At 34.6% G+C, this 22,061-nt stretch overlaps 1 protein-coding gene across 9 annotated transcripts in view; it reads right to left on the reverse strand.

The window, feature by feature from the left end:
• The window catches only part of LOC111504205 (potassium voltage-gated channel seizure), a 741,437-nt gene that overhangs the window by 527,599 nt on the left and 191,777 nt on the right, over positions 1-22,061 (reverse strand). For all 9 annotated transcript variants that reach the window (XM_074183663.1, XM_074183665.1, XM_074183666.1 and 6 more), the window contains exon 3: positions 2,504-2,653. In XM_074183663.1, coding sequence (XP_074039764.1) covers positions 2,504-2,653 — 150 coding nt within the window. The remainder of the gene's footprint in view (positions 1-2,503; positions 2,654-22,061) is intronic.

A 22,061-nucleotide genomic window follows, 5' to 3' on the forward strand; every position in this document is an offset into this window, starting at 1 on the left:
ATAATGAAAATTGAAAAGAAGTAAGTAATTTATATACACAAAAAAATTAATTGTTCAACAAATGTTCGAATTGGAGTCCTTTCATTTTTAGACAAATAATGGGACAATAAGATGGTCTGCAAGATCACCAGATCTTACTATTTTGGACTATTATTTTTTATGGGGGACATTGAAAAATAGGATTTACGCTGGCAGATAGATAGAAAATGTGGAAGACTTGAGATTGAGGATTTTGAATGATTTCGCAACAATGCAGCAAATAAGTGTATTAAGGGCAATAAATAATATGAAAAACCGAGTTTAAAAATGTTTCGAAATGGAATGACTCCAATTCGAACATTAGTTGCGCCAATAATTTTTTTGAGTTCATACAGTGTGACCCATTTTTAATGGAAACACCCCCCTAAAATTTTGAAGTTGTGAACCGATTTCAATAATTTTTTTGATGTCAAGTACTAAAAGGTCTACCTTGCGACAAAATTTGAAATGTTTATTAAAGTTTCAGGGCATACTACGATATTTTTTCTTAGTCGAAAATCAGGATTTTTTATTAGCGATTTTTTTATCGGAAACATTACTACGCCACTGGATTCAGAGTGCCTCTGAACAGGTGTGACCAAAATTTCATGAAAAAATATTCATTATTAACAAAGTTATGACAACTCAAAAATTCGAAAACTCTGACAGCTAACAGCTAACACCCTATATCAACGTCAGATGAAAAAAAAACAAATAGCGTAAATATTTTTAATGAAAATAACGGAATTACATCCAAGTTTTCACGCAAATTAACTAAAAGTAAGACCTAATATTTCAATTTGAATCTTAGTTGTGAAAGATTCAAGTGCACTATTGTCAACACTATTCACCTTACAGTCCTTCGAATTATTTTGTGTCATGGCTGCAAGATTGAGCGTAAGAGGGAAAATTTAAATTGTTCGCCTTTCGGAAGATGACGTTAGAAGTGCTAGAGAGGTTTGTAGAGTATTTATTGAGAGACATCCAGATCGTCCTCGTATTAGCTGCGGTACGGTAAAAAAAAATAAAATATTCAATGAATAAAGAGCTACATCCGATTTCTTCACATCATTGAATAGGTCTCTGAAATGCACAACTTTGTCTCATCGTTTACGAGATCCCCATGTACAGAAACAAATTTGAATAGCCCTGTATAAAGACTGCAACCTTGTACAGTCGTACCGGCAAAACATTGGAAAATTGACCTGAAATTATTAATCTACAAAAACAGCAGATGTTCCAAACGTTCATTTACATCATTAACCTTTTTGAATACCTTACTTTCAGGAGATGCGCCTGTTTTCTCTATATTTGAAAACATACTATTCAATTACCTACAGTTATAAAAAAACATAAAAAGCATATCCACAACTTTTGTTCGAAGGTGGTTGGCAATGTTTCGTGATACATTTCATCAGTTCGGACTTCCATTGTTATAAATTGATCTGAAATCCCTGAAAGAATCTATAAAAAATTAATTAGATTAGCTGAAAAAAAACAATGATATCAAATGAAAAAACTGAAATTACAATGAAATGAAATACAAGCAACAATCAAAAATTGAACTGAAAATTATTAACAAGAAATGAAAATTAAAAAATTAAAAGATTTCAAGCCAAGTTACTTCACGACGTTTCGATTGTTAGTATCCACAATCGTCTTCGGTTGATGACTGGACTAATTTCTACGAGAGATGACTATTCATGGGTCATTCGAGTATTTTCACCTATTCCTTCTCTCCGCTTCATCGGTTTTAGCGGGAGCTGACCGTTTCTGAATGTTGCGTATCTCTACGCTAGCTTAGCTAAATGCATTGTTGAACATTATATATGAGGCTTCTTTGAACTTCCCTCCAAGCCAGTGTTCCTCCTGGTGGATGATTTCAGCTCGACACCACTTGATGTTATATTGATGAGTCCAAACGTGTTCTGCTATTCCTGATTTGCTGGTTTCTCCTAGCTGTGTGTGTTTTTTGTGCTCGGCAATGCGAACTTTCAATGGCCTCTTAGTTTCACCGATGTATGATTCTCGGCACTCGCAGGGTATCTGTTAAATGTAATTCTTGGAAGCGCAGTCCGCGTTTGGTGGCTTGCTTTTCGTGAGGCTGCTACGGATATTGTTTCCAGATCTGAAGCAGGTTCTGATGTTATACTTGAACCCAATTCTTCTTATCCTTTCCGACAATCCTCTGATGTAGGGAAGTACAAGTACTGGTTGTGGTGGCTTCTCTTCCTTGTGAGACTCCTGCTGTCTTCTAGCCAAAGTCTGTTCTACTCTCACTTTGGAGTAACCATTTCATTGAAGGTCATTTTTGATGATGCCCAGTTCCTTTTCCAGACCTTCCTTTGCATTATCATATTAGACAATGGAAGTCCGAACTGAATTATCCACAACTTGGTAATGCAATAATGAAGTTATGTAACATGCTTGCTCAAACTTAAATCCATATCTTATGAAACAATAATAAATTGAATCAATTACCTACATTTACTTAACCTATTTTTGCCAATAGGACTATTCTCTAGAGAGGACGCTGGTACCGTTGTGAGGTCCTCGAAGTTAATTATTATAAGACTAATGTCATCCACCTCGCTTCTTATGGGGGCTATTACTTCTGAACATAGGAACTTTGATCCTGAAAATGAAAAAAACATCATAAATAATTATTGTTGACAAAAAAGATGAAAAATGCATTTCGCCCAGTTGAGGTTTTTCAATTGATAACGATGTGTGAACTGTATCAAATGGTTGTAAATAGTACGTTGATGTTTCATTGCACTAATAAAAAAGAAGCTACAGTTTGCTTCTATCCAGAATCAAAGCAGGAGAGGAATAAAGACAACTATAGTTGCCGAAAAAAATTTTCAAACAAATTTTCTGATTGAATCGGCCGCTATTGATGAAGATCCATACTAATTTCATAAAGTACATCTTATGATTTTATCTCCACAAACTACTGTGTTAGCGAAACATGTCCAGGTATTTTTCAAAAATAAAGTTCGTGGAGAATGAATGGTGAGGTGTAGTTCATCAAAATTTAATCAATATTCGGGCGTTTTTTAGGTTAGGAACCAGATTAGGTTCTTCAAGAAGGAGGGTCATTACTGTATACTTCAAAGAAAATATACAAGTAGGGTTTCTGTATCTGTAGAGTAGGGGTGGTGACTGTAGCCCCAGAGCACAGGCCACATGTTCACATCCTCCCGAGGAGTTGTCCTCCTAGGTCATCGTACATCTTGTCCTTTCCAAGAAGGTAGACAGGTCACTGGGAGACATCTCCTTTATACCGGCAGGTGTAGGCCTAGACTCACCAAACACACACTCTTTTATTGACGATAACTTCGGACACTCGCAAAGAATATGCCTGCCAGTTTCATCTTCCTGTTCACACATCCTGCACAGAGATGTGTCCACTAGCTCCTTATTATGGAGGTGATTCCTCATTCGACAGTGACCAGTCACTGTTGAGCATTGCTTTTTCTTGGTCATCGCCAGCTTCCCAGAGTCGCCAAGAGTAACCCTGGCAAGATTATATCTTTTGATTTCATCCCATCATTTTAGGGATTGAGCATGGGTATGATGTTTGGCTTGTTCCGCAATTGTCGAAGTCATTAGGCCGTAGGTGCCACTGGGTCCTAAAATCCTTAGTCCAGCCGCTTCCTTGGGTGAACACTCGGCAATGCGATTAGTTTTACTCCTGTCGTGCCCTTTAACCCACTTCAGGATAATTTTATTATCTACCGAAGCTTTGGATAAATCTTGGTGGCACTCTAGTACTAACCCTGAAGTGACACATTGTCTGTTCAAGGCTTATAGGGCTTGTCAGCTATCAGTGCAGATTGTAATGTTTTTGCCAGAAATTATTTTTTTTGTGGCGATTGAGATACCAGCCACTTCTGTTTGAACCACGTTGGAATTTTTTCCCATCTCCCACTCAATCCTTAGGCTTAGTGATCTGAAGTACACTCCACATCATTAGCCTTCTTTGGTTTTTGAGTCGTATGTATAGATGCATATTGCATTTGTAGCAATTGACTCTATTACCAGGAGGGTTTATATAGTGAAGAATCCAACTAGTTTCGTGAAAAGATAATGAGAAAAAGACTGGTCTGAAAAAGCACTCGTAATTAAAAAATGTGATTGAGAATGGAAAAAAACTTTTGACATTGACAAGAAGAAACACCTAGCAGCTCTATCGATTCTGAAACAAAGCCATCACCCCAATTGGAGGTCAAAATAGCATCAGCAACTCTAATTACAGGAAATAATCGATTCAAAGTTGGGACTTTTCTATGGATACTTTCACAAAAAGTGTTTTAATTGCTTAACTCCACCAAAAATGATATATATCAAAAGTATCCACCAAACCACCGCTAACGAAACTGCTAGCTACACTTTTTGAGAATTATTTCATTTGGTGGAACAGCTTTCTTGTGGAATAAACTTCACATGACAAGTTTTCCATATGAACTAAAGCAATTCAAATTCAATTTAAATTATAACCTTCGCACAGTACCTCTCTCAAGGAAGTTACAGTGACTGTAACAATAATAATAGTAATAATAATTAGGGCAGCTGCCCGAACAGCTGATGAACTCGGTATAGTTTTCGACACTGAGCGAGGTGACCACAACTCTGTCACCGAGTTGGAACACGTTCAGCAAAAAGCTCAGATAAAAGCCGCGGAGATCACCACACTTCTCTGGAAACACAAGGATAAGCCAATGCATGGGGTCTTAACATTGAAGACCTTAGCTTATCAAAGCGCCTGACGTTCGCTTTTCTCAGGTCGAGTGGGCTGAAGTCGGAAACTGAGGGGTTCATGATGGCTTGCCAGGATGGTGTATAGAGGTTCCTGACACAAGGTGCAGGGCCTGCCGCGAGGCGCCTGAAACCCTAATGCACTTGATATCAGCATAACCAGCATATGCGGTCTCGGCCTATATCCTTCGACATAACGCGGCCTTAAGAGTGCTATATTAACATCTACAGCACTTTTAGGGTATTGACGAGATACCAGTGTTGCCCTACGCTCCGGGGGATATAGAATCCGTTGTGGGGAACGAGAAGTGCCGAATTCATTGGAACTATTCGTTTTCCACCCTCAGGCTCATACAAGCTAATGAGCCTGATGTAGTCCTTCTCGACCACCAGAGCAAAGCGATATTTGTCGTGGAGTTTTCAGCTCCTGGCGAACAAATGTCATCAGAAAAGAGGAGGAAAAACTGATGAAATATCGAGATTTTTTCTTCGAACCCCGCAGACTCTATCCAGATCACTCTGTCGAAATGGTTGTTCTGATTATTGGAGTCCTTGGTGGAATGATGTCTTCTCTACTCTCAAATCTTAAAATCATACCGGGTTGCCGCAATAAGGCAGAACTCTTAGCCGCACAAATGCAGAAAACTTTCATTCTTGGCTCACTGCGCTTGCTCAGGACACATGATTCTCGGACCCAATGATCACTTACCCCACAGTGTGGGGAGTGTATCTTGGCTTCGGGGGATAGGGCCTGACCAGTGCACATTACGGTGGAAAAAAAGTAAAGGTCTTTATTAGGTGAAATAGAGTATAACATCCAAGAGGTGAAGTTCAAAAATGCAGTGTAGAACACAACAGGTTTGTTCTACCACTTAACGAAACATAACTTATTCCAAACAAATAATTTTTGCAAGTAATGGGATAGTGATATCGTTGATGCATTTCTTTAAAAAAATGTTATATTTCAAGTATAAAGTAATCATTTGAAGAGAATTTTTCCAAAAAGAATTATCTTAAAATTTTCAAATCGCTGAATTAAGCGAAACAACCCTCTTTGTGAAGAGATTCAAGACCTCCCGAATTATACCACACCATTTTCATTTTCACCTGGGTTGCCGTTTAGAGAAAAGTTCATGAAACAAGACAGCATTCAATACATCAGCTACGTGACACAACAAATGCTATTTGGGAGACTTTTATTTAAAGATAATTACTGAACGTGAAAAAGAAAATAAAATGAGGAATCGAGTAGTGTATTGCATCATAGGGCATAGTAAACTAATCGATGGAGCTGACCACTTGTTCCAATTCTATTTTTTTTCTACGGTAACATAATGATGTTGACTAACTGAAACTTCAGTGAACTCGAGTCAACTCAAAAAATTTTAATTTGGGATGATGAAATTACTGCATGAATACATTATTTTGAAGTGAAATTGACAGATGAAACTTTCAAGATGGCAACTGGGCTCCATCTGAGAAAAAAATTGCATGGAGGGGGCACATCGTCTTGAAGCTCCTGACGAATACTTTATAACCCTAGGATATGAAGTCAATATCTTCACCTACTACAAAATGGCCTAACATCTGATGATTTCCTGAAGACAACAACATTGATATCGATATTTCTAGAAATATTTATTTTTATCTGCCATATGGCAATTACAATGGGGCCCAGTCGCCATCAGGGAATGTGACACCAGTAGTGATATCAGTATAATTGCTGAGCTTGCCTTCTCTGAGCTCTCTATTGTGAATATAATAACCAAGAAAAGTGGCACCGATAACAATTATCTGAAATGTGAACAATATGTGAACATAATGTGAACATCATCGAGCTGAACGCTTCATTAGAAAGCACCAGGTTAATTCTCAAAAACGTAACCAACTCATTATATTTTGGTCAAGTTCAGATTTTCCTGTCGATATATGATTTTTCTGGTCAACTATAATCAAGCAACTAGTCTGAAGAATAACGATACAAATCTACATGAGAATTATTAGAATTTCAGTGAGTTATATCAGTATTAAGGATCTAATCTACTTATAGAGGCCTTACATGCAATTCGCATGATTGCAATTTAATTTAAGGTGAAAACTGTGACATAATCTAGTTTCGATCAACTCCGCAATGGAATGGATTTGAAGTATCGCATTGGAAAATATTTTCCATGCCCATTAATTGAAAGTCTCTATTGTTCGATGAGTGATTTCTAGAACTGAACTTTCTTTGGCTTTTTCGCTTGAAATATCAGGGAAACGAGATTTGTTACTAAATTAAACTCAAATTTGGCTTTGAAATACAAGAACCGAAACATTCTTTTACAATTCAGGTGTACAATTCAGTGTTCGTACTTGTTGTGAAAAATATAGATTCTTACGGGACAGTATCACGTAACCTATTAGAATAGAACAGAACAGTTATTGAAACAGTAATGAATATTAACAGAGTTTTTTCCCAACACCAAATCGTTATTTTTAACACCTCGACACGTGTTTCAATCACCAAGTGATCATCTTCAAAAAGAAGATTCAACTGAAAAACTTGCAAGACTAACCCTATTTATCTATACAGGTGTACCATACAGGTATACCCTCCAGGTATACCACACCTTTGGTGTCTTGAATTAATTTCACAATATGCCTATTATATTATTATATTATATTATTCAATATGCGTATCAATTTTACAATATGTCCTTATGTAATAGTTAGTTGAATTTAATATTCAAAAGTTATAGCTATATATATATACAACCATTTTCAAAGTATATAAAAGTTAATTTCACAATATTGTCTATCTACTCGTCCTAAATTTGTTTTTACAATGTGTCCTTATGTAATAGTCAGTAAATCCAATAATATTATTTCAACAAGCTATATAGTATGCTATTTGGTATTGGTCCGTCATCGTTATTGATAATATTATTATGTTCACTTATTTCTACACTCTCATAGACATCTATATGCCTGTTGTTGTAATATCATTATACTTAAAATGCATATTAGAAGGTACATTTCTCAATTATTTTTTGTATCAATTACATTTTTCACAGTAGTTCTGTTTGTCAATTCATGATTTTTTTAACGAAAGCTCAAACTTTCAATAACTGGTCCCAAGTAAGTAGGTGACAGTTCAATTGCACACTATGTAAGCAAATATTGGTCGAACAACCATAGCAATTTCTTTATAAATTTTTTTCAATATTGTGATGTATAGGGCCATATGATGTTATCAACTCTAAATGAACATCAGTGGGTTAGATGTAAGAGTAGCCGGAGGGTAAATCTCGCCTCGTAATGTTCAGGCAAGAAAGAAAAGCAAGAAAGAGGTTATCTTTATTGATTTCTATTATGTGATAATTTGTAACTTCTACATAATGAAGAGGATATATATTATTATTATAATTATAACTTTCACTTCCAGCGGTGGTTTCCTGAATATAACTCATCAATCAATCCGATCTGACCTAGATTTTGTTCTATTCATATGTGATTTATCAATTTGCTGTAGTAATAATGAAATCAATCAATTCTGGAATCTTTATTTTAAGACATTAATTAAAATTAATTGTGCACTAATAAAGTTCATTACAAACTATATTGCTTATTTTTATCTTATTTTCAGAATTGTTGATGAAATGGGTAAAAATAGAATACAGAGAAGGAAAGTTCCATTTTCAAACAGTTTATTTCAGGATTATTTCCTACTCCAGGTATGTGAAAAAAGTTATTTTTTTCGGAAATATATCGGACATTTTCCCAAGAAGGTTTCAAAAAATGAAAGAAGGATCTTTTAGTCTTAGCAAAAATGTATTTGACTTCAGTACCTGAATTAACAGAATATGAATTATCATAAACTTTCGTATCTCATCGAGTTAGTTGTAGCAGCTTCAAAGACCCTTATCTCACAGAAGGAATGTTTACTGAATACACTTCTTGAACGGAGATCTCGAGGGCTATGTTACTGTGCATCCCAGAAGGCAAAATAGAATGACCTTTTTTTCGACAGTCATTTGTTTGAAAGAAAGCAACAGGTTTGAATTTTTCTTCATTCGCCTTCAAATCAGATACAAACATTCATAAAATGAAACAAAGCTGTAAGATTTGCAAAACTTTTGTTTCGCCCGCCCGCTTTTGATTTGGTAAACAGAAGAACGAGAAGTAAGTTATCTATGTTAGAAATACCTCAGGGTTATAAAGGTCACTCAAAAATTTCTCATTGAAATTATTTTCAATAGAGATTATACCTACCTGTCTGAAATACTTTTCGCAGAATCTAAATTTTTTACATGTAGACATCTATATTTTCAAAGTCTCGCTATGTATCATAGGAAATATGAAACAAAATTATTGGTTGTGGATCACTTGCACGATACCAGATTCAAGCACAAAACCTCAAGAATTCCTAAAGTAAGTACATCCCGAAGTCAAAGATTTCTCACATACTTGTGCCCTATTGCCTATGCAGAAGTTCCATTCGAAATTAAGTCTATTACAAGTGATAACAGATTTAAAAAAGAACTGAAATTATGGCTAACGAATATAACAATAGGTAAGATAAATGAAATATTGGAACGAAAAAAATGAAGTAGTGATACAGAAAAAAAAATCACATGTTCTCACAAAAAATAATGTAAATAATTAAAGTATAAATGGAAATAATTTCACAATTCATGATATACACCAGCTTCATACTTATATTTGAACTTTTATTCATATGTTCAAATCCACATCTGTCATTATTGTTCACCATATTCTGTATTGTGGCAATCTTTCTGAACAAGGACTTACCTTATAGAATAGACAGCGACTCTACAGAAGTGTGGTGAACAAGGACCATATTAAGAACAGAACAGTGAATGAAATATAAGATATATGACATTTGCTATACGTATATGGTGTATGAATGATGAATGTTATGACCGATAGTTTAGTTTGTAATGTTTGTTAACTGATTCATGTTCATGATATCTTTATTTATTTTTCCCTTTCAATTGATATCACACACAAAACGTGTCAACTTAATTTATTATTTAATTTTAATTTCTTCATTTTTTTTTGTCATACACAAGCTCTATGAGCTTCAGTGGCTTGCCATGTTTATTTCTGCATTTTTTTTGTTTATATGTAAATGTATTGAATATTATGAAATAAACATTATTATTATTATTATTATACCTATGAATATCATACTTTTCTGTAAACTTAACATTGATCTACAGTTTCATAATCATTCAAAAGTCTTTCGTTCTAGCGATTTGTATTAAATATGATATAAAATTTCGTGATTTTAAACATTACCAAGACTAATGTCGGGAAGGAAATGGTAGGTACTGATTAAATCGAAATAGTAGGCTTTTGAAACAAATTTTAAGTTTTGGTTGATATCAAATTACTGCGTTCAATGATCGAGTTGTTTTGTGTACAGATTTCCGTACTTCCATAATTCACAAATAAGTTTTATGTACAATGTTCGACACAAGACAAAGAGGAAATCGTTCTTTTATGGGGTGAGAATGGGCTTCCTAGATGTTGCTTGTGTTTTCAATCACCGATATTCAGGAAGAAATATTCACTTCAGTTCCTACCGTGAGAAGGATATTGAAAATATTCAAAGGAACTGGCTCTGTGGATAATCGTTTCAAGAAACCACATCATCCAAAAAAGTATAATGAAGAAGAACAAGTCAATGTTTGTATGAGCGTTGTAGAAAACGGAAAAACTAATATTAGGAGTATTGGTATACAAGATACAAGGGTTGGTAGAGAAACTGTTAGAAAAATTCCATACCTTTAAGCCAAAGTTCATACACACTCTTAAAGAAAGAGATTTCGATATTCGAGTAGAAAATTAATTTTGGTTCCATGGTGAGAGAGAAAATGATATCGCATTTCTCTACAGGACTTTATAAATAGACGAGGCAACTTTCACGTCAAACGAAACAGTTAGTTCCCAAAATGGTCGTTGGTGGTCCAACAATAATCCAAATTTTGTAATAGAATGCCGTTACCAACATTGATTCAAGACAAATGTGTGGTGTGGTCTGAACATAGACATGTACACTTGTACAGCAATAGGAATCAGTTGTCTGAAGTTTTGGATAATCTGCTTATAAGTGTTATATGAAATTTGTGGTATCAGCTTGACGAAACACTGATTCACCAAACGGTGGAAGGGAAACAGTGTCTCAGCCAGATGTTTAGGTGTAAATAGATAAGACGAGATTGGGAAGATAATTGGCCACCAAGATCACCGGACTCATTTTCTATGGACTTTTTCCTATGAGGTTATCTGAAACGAAAAGTGTATAAGCACAGACCTTCTGCAAACAAAGAACATTTAGAGAATACCATTCGAGAGGGTGCTAACAAAAATCCCCTATTTATTGAAAATGCCACAGTCTGTGAAAGAAGGACTATGATTTATATAAAACGGAAAGGACGGCATACTGAATTATGAATTCGGGTTCTTCATAATAGTTCTTCTCTTTGTTGATTGACCTCTTCTCCCCGTAACGGTTTGAAATGTTAAATCTAACGTTCTCATGGACAGGAACATGCTGAACTGATTTTTAAAAATTATTTCAACTTCAAATTTAACATTTCAAACCTTAACGGGGAGAAGAGGTCAATCAAGAAGAAAAACTCGGTAGAAACCAATAATAATACCTATATAGAAGGAAGCAGATCGTGTAAGGACAGTCTACTTCCGAACACGTAACAAAAATAATTTTTCTTATATAGTAGGGAGTAGATCAAGTAAGGTTAGTCGAACACTTAACAAAAAATCACCAGTAGAAGAAAAACGATACTTTGTAAAAACGTCGTATGTTCAATTCCATTGGGGATAATAACACAGAAGAGGGTTCAAATCTCGAAAATCAGTTTACAACTCCAGCAGAGCGGAAAAAATGTCAAGTGTCCCAAGATGCTAGTGAATACGTAATTTAAATCCATCTAGTCCTTTGATCCCACTATTATTTAATATCTTGATATATTTTGATACATTTTTGTTTACTATACATTTATTTTTAAATTTCTTTAATGGATCATCTCATCAGATTGAGAATTTATTCCGTCAAGTCCAATGAATATCTATTCTTAAACCAGGTCATTCAACGTCATTGACTTTCGTCAGGATTGCCAAAATACTGCTTTTAACACAATTCAATAGACGATTATAACATGATTTGTATTTTAAAATTATTAAATTTACATCGTAAATAATTCATTTGCAATCACACATAATGTTCCGATCTGTTTATTTCATTTCTGATGATGACTAATCTATCCTTGAACTTTCCAACCGTGGGAGTCGAATAACATAATTCAAATCATCTAAGGCATGCTGAATAATTTCAGAGCCATGCACTATAATTTCAATGCAATACAATTACCGTCAAAATTCTGTGAAAACTTTGGAAGAGATCAAGAATATGTAAAGAAAATGTTGTTTCGTTGTTTCAAATGCTTGATAGCATAGATTTTTTTACTTTAATCAAAACTACACCCATTGACTGTAATTGTGGGACCGATTTCGAAAGAATATAATAAAATATCTTGAGACTGTTTGTTCTGTAAACTTTAACGAAATAATTTATATCAAGTTCAAATTGAAAGGGTATATTTTTAGGAAAGGAAAGTTTTGGCTTTCTACTTCTCCAACTTATGATGCACTGTTTGGAACCTTTGGTGTAGTAATGAATATTACTGGAGTTTTTTCCCAACACCAAATCTTCATTTTTAACACCTCGACACGTGTTTTGATCACCAAGTGATCATCTTCAAAGAGGAAGATTTAAACTAGAAACTAATGCGAGCTAGCCCTATTTATGCTATATAGGTATCCCATACAGGTAAACCATCCAGGCGTACCACCCATACAGGTATATCAATCTAAATTAATTTTACAATTTTGCCTCAACTATTACTTCACAATATATGTTCATACGAAAGACCTGAAAAATCAGCAGTCGCCCATCATATTTTGCAACAAAACCATTCCATAGACTTCAGTTCATTAAGATTAGTTAGACAGGTTAACAACAACAGGCAACTAGATGCCTATGAGAGTGTAGAAATGAGTAAACACAATAATATTATGAATAACGATGACGGACCTATACCAAAGAGCATACTATATAGCTTGTTAAAATAAAATTATGTTGTTGGGTTTACTGATTACTACATAAGGACACATTGCAAGAATACATTTGGATAGGCAATATTGTGAACCTAATTTTTTTTTATATTGCTGAAAATTGTTTTATATAAACATATATTGTAAAATAATAGATGAGGCAAAATTGTAAAATTAATTGGGGTTGGTACAGCTGTATGGGTGGTGCGCCTGGATGGTTTACCTGTGTGGGATACCTATATAGCATAAATAGGGGAAGCTCTCATTAGTTTCTAGTTTTTATCTTCCTCTTTGAAGATGATCACTTGGTGATCGAAACACGTGTCGAGGTGTTAAAAATAAAGATTTGGTATTGGGAAAAAAACTCCAGTAATATTCTTTACTTCTCCAACCGTATACAAAAAAATATGGAAAACTTCCAAAGGAAGAAAGAAAGCAATCAATTTCCAAAAAGTTAACTCTGTACAAAGATTTGTATATCATGCAAAGAAGAAACTTACATACACAAACTGGAAGAAAAAAACCCTCTCTAAACAGCAACATCCATATAAACATTGAGTTGCACGAAAGAAAAGTGCTTTCCTAACAAACACTTTCATTTGAACACTGAATTATACAAAACAACTTTTCTCTAGTCAGTTTGAATTCCAAATATTCGTTATGGAATTGAATAAGATATCATTCACAGGACTACTACACAATATAGCAAATGAAATAGGTGAAATTTCACTAACATGGAACATTGTCATCCTTACTGGTAGACACTCGATGTTTCGCCGTAAGACACTTGCCTTATCCGGTCTTCATTACCAAATTCTGGATAACATTATAAGAAAAAAGACTCAATTTATTCATGTCACAAATGAGTACAATCTCCTCATGTCACCGATGACGGTATATTTTTAGTAAGAAATATTTTTTGGGAAAGAAGATTTTAGCTTTCTACTTCTTCATCTCTATATAAAAAAAGTTAAAATTTTTCAAAAAAGAAAGGAAGCAATCAATTTCAAAAATTCAAGATATGTGTAGATGATGCAGAGAAGAAACATCTTCTTTCATAAAAGCATTGAATTACACCAAAGAAAGTTACTTCCGAAAGAAATACTTTTATTTGAACACTGAGATGATAATAGAGGCAATGGGAGTGCCGATAACACTAACATGGTCGATGAAGATAGCGGTATGCAATGAATTACGACAAAAAATAGAAGGGAACGGGAAGTGTTATCGTTTTTTGGCAGATAAAAACGCCCAGTTGAAATAAACTTTCAGTTTTACAAAGCCCAATTCAATAACCAAATTACCAATCGATGAAAATAATAAGGTTAGATGGAGAGTAAGTGGTTCTATTCCACCCTCCACCGCAATCCGTGAGGCTTTATTGTGGTTCACACCTATTCAAATTTGATCAAATAAACCCAGCTTTTTAACGAAGCTGATTAGTTCATATGATGAGTGATCTTTCAGGTCAGATAGTAGAGGTGTGGTTCTGCTGAACTCTGAACACCTGATTCGGACTGCTGTTTCATCATTTTACAAACAGAGGCGATATGAACTGAATGCTCAGACAACATTTGGTATATTGGACTGTTAAATATGCTATCTACACATTTTCAATCGTGACAATTTCAACACGAAAACTATAAAGACAATTGTAATACCATCATTATCCAATCGACTCAGTGGAAATGGGTTGTGGGTTATTGTTTTTCGATATTTAAATGCTCAGAAGATATTTTGAATATTAGACTGTCGAATATATCATTTGAATTTTTTGGACAGAGGGTTTTAGCTTTCTACTACTCCATCTTTGATGGATATATTTCAATGTCCAGATGACATATCCAACAGATGACAATGTGCAATTTCAACATGACAATCACGAGGATGAGTGGAACCCTATCAACTCTGTTTGAATGGGTACCGGAAAATTGATTTCCATTATTGAAACAGAAACGGAAACATAAAATTGAATTGAATGATCAAAGAACATTTTGTATATTGAACTGTCCAATATGTCATTAAGGCATTCTCAACCATGATAACTTCAACATTAAATCTACTCACATCCAAATATTACTATTTTACTGAAAACTTCTCATCGTACAATAATTCACGAATGAATAAAGAAGTGATGGATTTTTTCAACTCACCCAGTATAATGAAAAGTATGTAAAGATCACACGACACTTAAAATCGATTGAAATTTCCGTTCATCAAAAACCACCAATCTATAAAGCACCACATTAATATTTCCAAAGTGTTAATAACAATATTTTCATTGAAGATCTCAACTTCTTTATGCGCGGCCAGAAGGTCGGAGGGTCTTGCAACTACTCGAACGTGAGGGTGTCTTAAAGCCCTATTTGCTGCGAAGAGCTTTGACCTCGCACTAACACGTTGATCGATCAGGTCGTCGGCGAAATAGTACAATCTAAGGGCTCATTTAAGAAAATTGGGTTATTTGCATTTACGCCGAGTTGGTAATTTTCCAAATGGACAGGTGTGGACTGCATTGAAGTTATGTTTCGAAAGAACGAAATTTGATTGAAGATTGTTCAATCTAAGTATGTGTATCATTGGAAATCGGTTACGGGTTTCACTATGATGGTACATATTTTCTATCAGTTGTACACTCATTTGTTACGATATTTTTTTTAATTAATTCGTTGCATCGAATCAACTTCAATTGAATATATCTCCTGTATCACGGACACCCTATAAAAGTAGTCACTTCTCCATAAATTTCTTTTCTGTACGACAAAAACTCTAGGGCTCGATACTGATTCGAAACGACGTAAATTAGGTAGCGATTACTGAAGGAAATCGTGAAGATATCTGCCTAGTAAATGCTTTTTTTAACTGTCATTGATTGATTTTCGTAAAAGTGCGGATTTACATTTCAAGGGCTGTTAGGGGTTGAATTTTTGGTGCATTTTTGGGTTATTTGGAAGCGAATTAAACCCTTGATTCAATCTAGTTTGGATTAAGATAATAAATTGATTTCGGAACGTGTCATGCTGTGCTAGGCATTTCGACACAAGGAGGTAAGCGTTCGACATTTCCTTTTTGAAACATAAACTTTGAAAATACCTTGAATTGTTCATAATTTCAGACGTTTCATTTTTCACGGACCACGTTCCATATTTACGAGCTTCCTACACTTGTTGTTTATCCAGAGGGAAGTTTCAGTATTGCGACTACTTAGAGTTTGGTATTGCTACACCTTTTCACCTGCTGATTATATGCAACGGACTTGGATAGTAGAATCGACGAGGATAAATAAGTACCTCGTAGAAGATTTTCTTTTCTTTTGAAACAATCGTTACGGAAGCAATATACATAGAAATTGAAAGAGCATTTTTGGGGTGAAGTGAATTAATTAAGGACAAACCGATGCCTATATTTTACGTTATACTAGGAACCTTATTCATAGTTAAGAAGAATTGAATGATTGATGATTGCTCATTACATCGTTAAGTAGAATATTAAGAATCAGTGACCTTTAAGTTTTTCTTTATCGTGATTCACCATGTCCATATATTAGGCACACTCTGGGTATAGTTAATGATTGAATCTTGTAACTATCTTTTGTATATTTTAGAGATTTTTGTAATAAAATCCAACCAAATCACTCGGGGCCCATTTTGAATAGAAATATTTTATTTTATTGGTGATAATATCTTTGATCCACGGCCCTGTTGTTTGAGTCGGTAACTAAACCGACCGTACTTAAACAAAAAAAAAATAGAATTACGTTTCATCTGGAAATTAATAACCCCACAGGTAAACGTAATACATTGTAATTCAATATTTCTCACTTGTAATAACTTCATCAAAATTCAACTTCAGAAACCCTTCAGATGCAATTGCAGTAACCTCAAGATTATCACAGAGATCAGGATTCTGAATATAAATAACGATTAAAATAATTCTACAGATGATGCTAACATATTTGGTTGACACTGAACTGAACTGTTGACAAGAAACGAATAAAGCTGGACTCTTGTGCTAGAATACGTAGAAAATCACATGAAAACATGGGCTTTGTTATCCAAACTCTAAAAACCAACAACAGAATTCAACCTCTACGATTGGACCACTTACACCTAACTCCCGACTATTCATTCGAAATAAAAAATAACTACCACGCGAAGTATGCAACGTGATTTTCACAGTGAAGTGAAGCATCCAATTATTGGATGCTTCACTTCAACTAGCAGGGGAATAGTAACAAAGTTCCTTCATCTTTTGACCCAATTGTAACTGTATAATCAATAACTTACTGTTACTAAAGAACTGAAACCTAATTAGAAATGCAACATTTACAGTAATGCTGATAACCAATTTGGTTGAAGTCATTTTTGTTTATCAAAAAAAGTAATGATTCACACATAGTTGGAAGTTACACACTCGGTTAACCGAAGTAAATCTAGTGTGAAAATTAGGAATGCATTCGCATAGAAAAAGTCAGCCGTTACTAACGTAGTATTCTGTTTGGGATCATACCTCTCAATATCTTCAAGCTGTGGGTCACTTTTGAAAGGAACTCAAAAAAATTGAAATGAATTCCTCTCCATACTTTACGAATATGCTATTGATTCCGAGTACTGAAGATGAAATATAAAGGATGTGCAGAAATAAACAGTTCAGTGTCCTATTTTATATAATTACTCAACTGAATTGCAAAAAGTTCATCACCTAGTATCTACAGATGATTTCATATAATCTTTCCTGTATATAGTTCAATTGCATTGTCCTCATTTCAGTACGGAACTGAAATCTCTTCAGAACAAGCCGAGATATGTGTATATTTATCAGTCTCCAATTAAGGTTAATTTGCAAGTGATTCATCCACCTTTTTTTTCAGTGCGGTCAATGGACATAGGTCATTATTGCCCACCCAAATATGAGCTGCAGTCCTCCAGTGAAAGAGCTTCATAGATCCTTCTAGGATCTTCATCACTTGGATGAAGATCGATTGGTTCCGATGCAGATTCTGTGGAACATGTTCCTTCTTACGAATCAGTAGACAGTTTTCCTGAAAATCTTTCCAAGAAATTTGGATAAGATAATTTAGGAAACACTTGCTACATGAATAGCGTTCAACAAAGATTAATCATGACGAGGCATTTCAAGAACAAGGTTTTAACGAAGGACGAGAATGATAATGTTTGCTACTTATTCATCAAACTCAAACACCTGCTCATGCAGCTACAGTTTCGTGAGAATATCTTTCCCACCAACCGATTTCCCAGAGTCTTTGAAGTCCACTAGATACTCGTTAGGGCAACAAGAGGATTGTTCCAAATTCTTGGGGTTCTTGTTGAATACTCTTGGTCAGCAGGAAAATATAATCAATACTCCTGACCACCCTGGATCGAATGATTCCATACAGTCTATCTCGTCTTGAGTTTGTAGATCTTTCGCTGGAAAAATTCCCACTAGTTTACTTTATAGTCCATGTTCAAAAAGTAGCAGAAACGTATGAGATTTCCTGGAACTTCAACTAGCGTTTCCTAATATGACTAATAACCAGTCCGTGCAAAGCTTATTGTTGAATCATCTGAAAATAAAACATTCAACGTGTGATGATCAACTGTATTGCCAAATATGTGCCAAACTGACTATTATTAGATAACAAGTATAGCTGTGGCACCAGTCAATCCAATAATGACACTGATGATCTTCGAACATGACTCAACCTCTGACAGAGGCACCAAACTCTTACAAAGATTCGAAATAGATGAACACTTCAATGTAGCAGACCACTATTATAATCTTCATGCAGTAATTGTTCACTGTAGTTCTGGCGTTGAATCTGGACATTATTACGCATTGGTCAAAGACAAAACGGACTGGTTTAAGTTTGACGATAGTCGTGTCACTAAATATTCTGTCAATATCGTGAATTCATTGGAGCCTCTGAAGACACCCTACATTTCATTTTTTGAAAGATATTGGCGCCACTAGAATCTATCAATTTGTTGTTGTTTCATAGTTTCATAATTTGTATTACTTTTATTTCAATTAAACCGTTCATAACTAAAAAAATAAATTCTAAATGAAGTAGAATGGAGTAAATTGGTAGAACTAATCTCTTCTCTCGAAGTATCTCTTTGGTGTTTTAAGGTTCGTTCCAACCAGCGTCAGAAACGGTTTCTGACAGTCAGGATTCTGCGCAGTAATGTGATTGCGTTCCAACGTGAGTTTCCAATCATTAGTAAACTATCAGTTTTCTGTTCCATCCAAGATTCAAATCTGTTCGAAATCTATCAGAATGGTTTGAGGATTATCTTGTAACCATTAATCTGACGCATGCGTATTTCGTATTACTGTTTCTGTTTTGTATTCATGCAACTTGCAAACAACATAACCTGCAAAAATTGTTATAAAATAAATTATGTATCTGCTGGCGAAAAAAAAATTAGGAATTCTTCAAGTGAAACTAAAATATGAACATCTTCAATTGCACAAATTAATTATTGCGGTGACCTATTTTTACCTCCCAGTTCCATGTTGATTAGTAAATAGAATAGAGATATAAAATACTGCAACCTTCTTTTACTCTTATTTGCTGATGATACCCTTGTATATACGGAAAACTGTGATTTAAAAGATGCTGTACAAAATATCAATATATCTTTAAAGAATTGAAGGGGTTATATTTTTAGGAGTGATTAACTTTGTTTCCCAAATCTTTAAAGAACATTGAATTATACCTACAAGTGAATTAACTCAAATTGAATATCAATAAATCTAAGGCAATGATGGTTACAACAAATTCGAATCAAAGAAAGATTGATACTTCAATAATCAACTCACAATTGTAAATGAAATTAAGTACTTAGGATTCATTATAGACCATCAATTAAATTTGAATAAGCATGCCCAATATACCATTAGAAAGATATGTAAGAAAATGTATTTTTTGTCTAGAATTTCAGAATCTTTATCAACCTTCGCTAAACTAACATGTTACAACTGCATAATGAGGCCACACTTTGACTTCTTTGCCACACTGATGTATCTATTCAACCAAAATCAAATGGGATAGTTGCAGAAACTACAAAATCGAGGTATGAGGATCATTTTGAGATGCAACCAGTATACCCCTATTGAATCTATGTTGAATACTTTACAGTGGCAGCCGGTATTATTTGAGCATGATTTTCATTTTCAAAATTTCGAGTGGCATACAACCAGCCTATCTTAGCAGATATTTAGTTCGAAATAGTGGCATTCATTCATATAACACAAGAACATGTAATACATTTTATAGATCCCGAACAAACTATAAGAGTGGAATGAATTCATTGTTCTTTAAAGGTCTAGATAGTTTCAATAAGTTACCTGATTTTTATATTCGTGAAAATATAGTGAAACTCTGAGAGCTCAATAACTTTGACAACTTTATTAAATTCCCATAAAAACAAGTGACTCTTTGTAACCAACAACAAAATATGTCATCTTCAGTCTCCTCTGATTTGAAAAACTTGTTAGTTTTCAGGGCTGCCAACACTGATGAAATAAAACATTTAAATACCTTCAAAGTATTCAAAAAGTTATTATTAGAATATATCAAATTGTAATACATGACGCACTATAAAATTATATACGTATATAAATTATTCATATATGCATAACTATATATTGTATATTAGGATTCCTGAAATAAAGTCTACTACTACCACTACTACTCTCCAGAAATACACTTGATTAGATTTATTTTTGAAGGTTATGTTGAAATTCCATGCTAAACTTCAGTTGAACTATCAGCTGTTTCAATCAGAAATTTCAAATTAATCAGAAACCAATATCTACCAGACATGCGTGTTGACAACGATTTACAAACTGTTGGAAATCTGCTGGTGACTGAAGGTTGGAACGAACCTTTAATAACTACATTTTATTAAATAATACCCATTATGGATCGGAACTTTTTGGACTCTTGATCTCTAGGCTCTGAAGCTTTCCCTTTGCCAGCAAGTATGTCAGATCCATAAAAATGAATGGTTCCTTCATTGAAAAGAGACACTGTCATTCGGAAAACAATAATAACTCATCATTGAAGTAACTAAACATATAGCAAGGGAGCATACTTGAAGACTGGCTGTGAATCAAGTTATCTAAAAGAAAAATTCGTTCAAGCCAGTCTCAACTCGCCTCAACTGTAGGTGTTAGATACATCTGAGCTACAGGTGTAGGCTACACTTTATAACCTAGTGTACGTGAGTTGAGACTGGCCTGAATGAGTTGTTCTTTTAGTGTAGGCTAAAGGTGCTGAAGGTTCAATTAACCTACAGTTTAGGTGAGTTGGGACTGGCCTGAACGAAGTGTTCTTTTAGAGTAGGCTACATGTGGGCTACATTCAATGAACCCACAGTGTAGGTGAGTTGAGACTGGCCTGATTTTCATTTCTGCCAAATGTAAGTGGATTATTGATGAAACAGTTACCGAGTTGATTAATTTGGCCCATTTTCAAGCTCCGAAAGATTTTGTAGCGCAAATATGAGTTTAGGAATCATCGACGGTTTGAAGAACACAAAGTCACTAAAGATTGTGAGTTTGAGTCAATACATAACGATACATACTGTGTTGATATGGGCACGAGAGTTGGAGCTATGAAAACGGTTTCCGTAAGAGGGAAGATTCAATTGAGGAGAGTTACCTTGTCAAAAAGAGGAATATTTGATGAAAAGTTGACAAACGAACAAAAATAGAGTATCTGCAGAAGAATTCTTGAAAAATGTATCCGTTGCACCTTACACACAAAGGGCGTACATCGATTTCATCGAGGATATTAGAGAACAAGAAAATAAAAATTTGTAGTCATGAGAAAAAACTTACTGTTCAACAGTATCAGGATCAAGAAATGGTTAGACTGGTATGTCACAGACAGAGTTCAAACGACAATGAGGGATGTGGTTATATCAACATCAGTGAATAAGTTCATTCCAAATCACAGAGGGACAGATTAATTTTTCGGGAAAAATTTTTGAACCTTGTAATGGTAATTGTCCTTTCAGAACCAAGCATGCAGGTCGAATGAATGGAGGAACATGAAGAGAGGGATAATTTTATGCCATTATGTGCATTACGCGAAATTATCTGACTTCTATATCGTGATAGTCACCCTA

The sequence above is a fragment of the Leptinotarsa decemlineata genome, unplaced genomic scaffold (assembly GCF_025532065.1).
Source record: "Leptinotarsa decemlineata unplaced genomic scaffold, Ldec_3_MD MMD2_tig00026340_RagTag_RagTag, whole genome shotgun sequence".
NCBI lineage: Eukaryota > Metazoa > Arthropoda > Insecta > Coleoptera > Chrysomelidae > Leptinotarsa > Leptinotarsa decemlineata.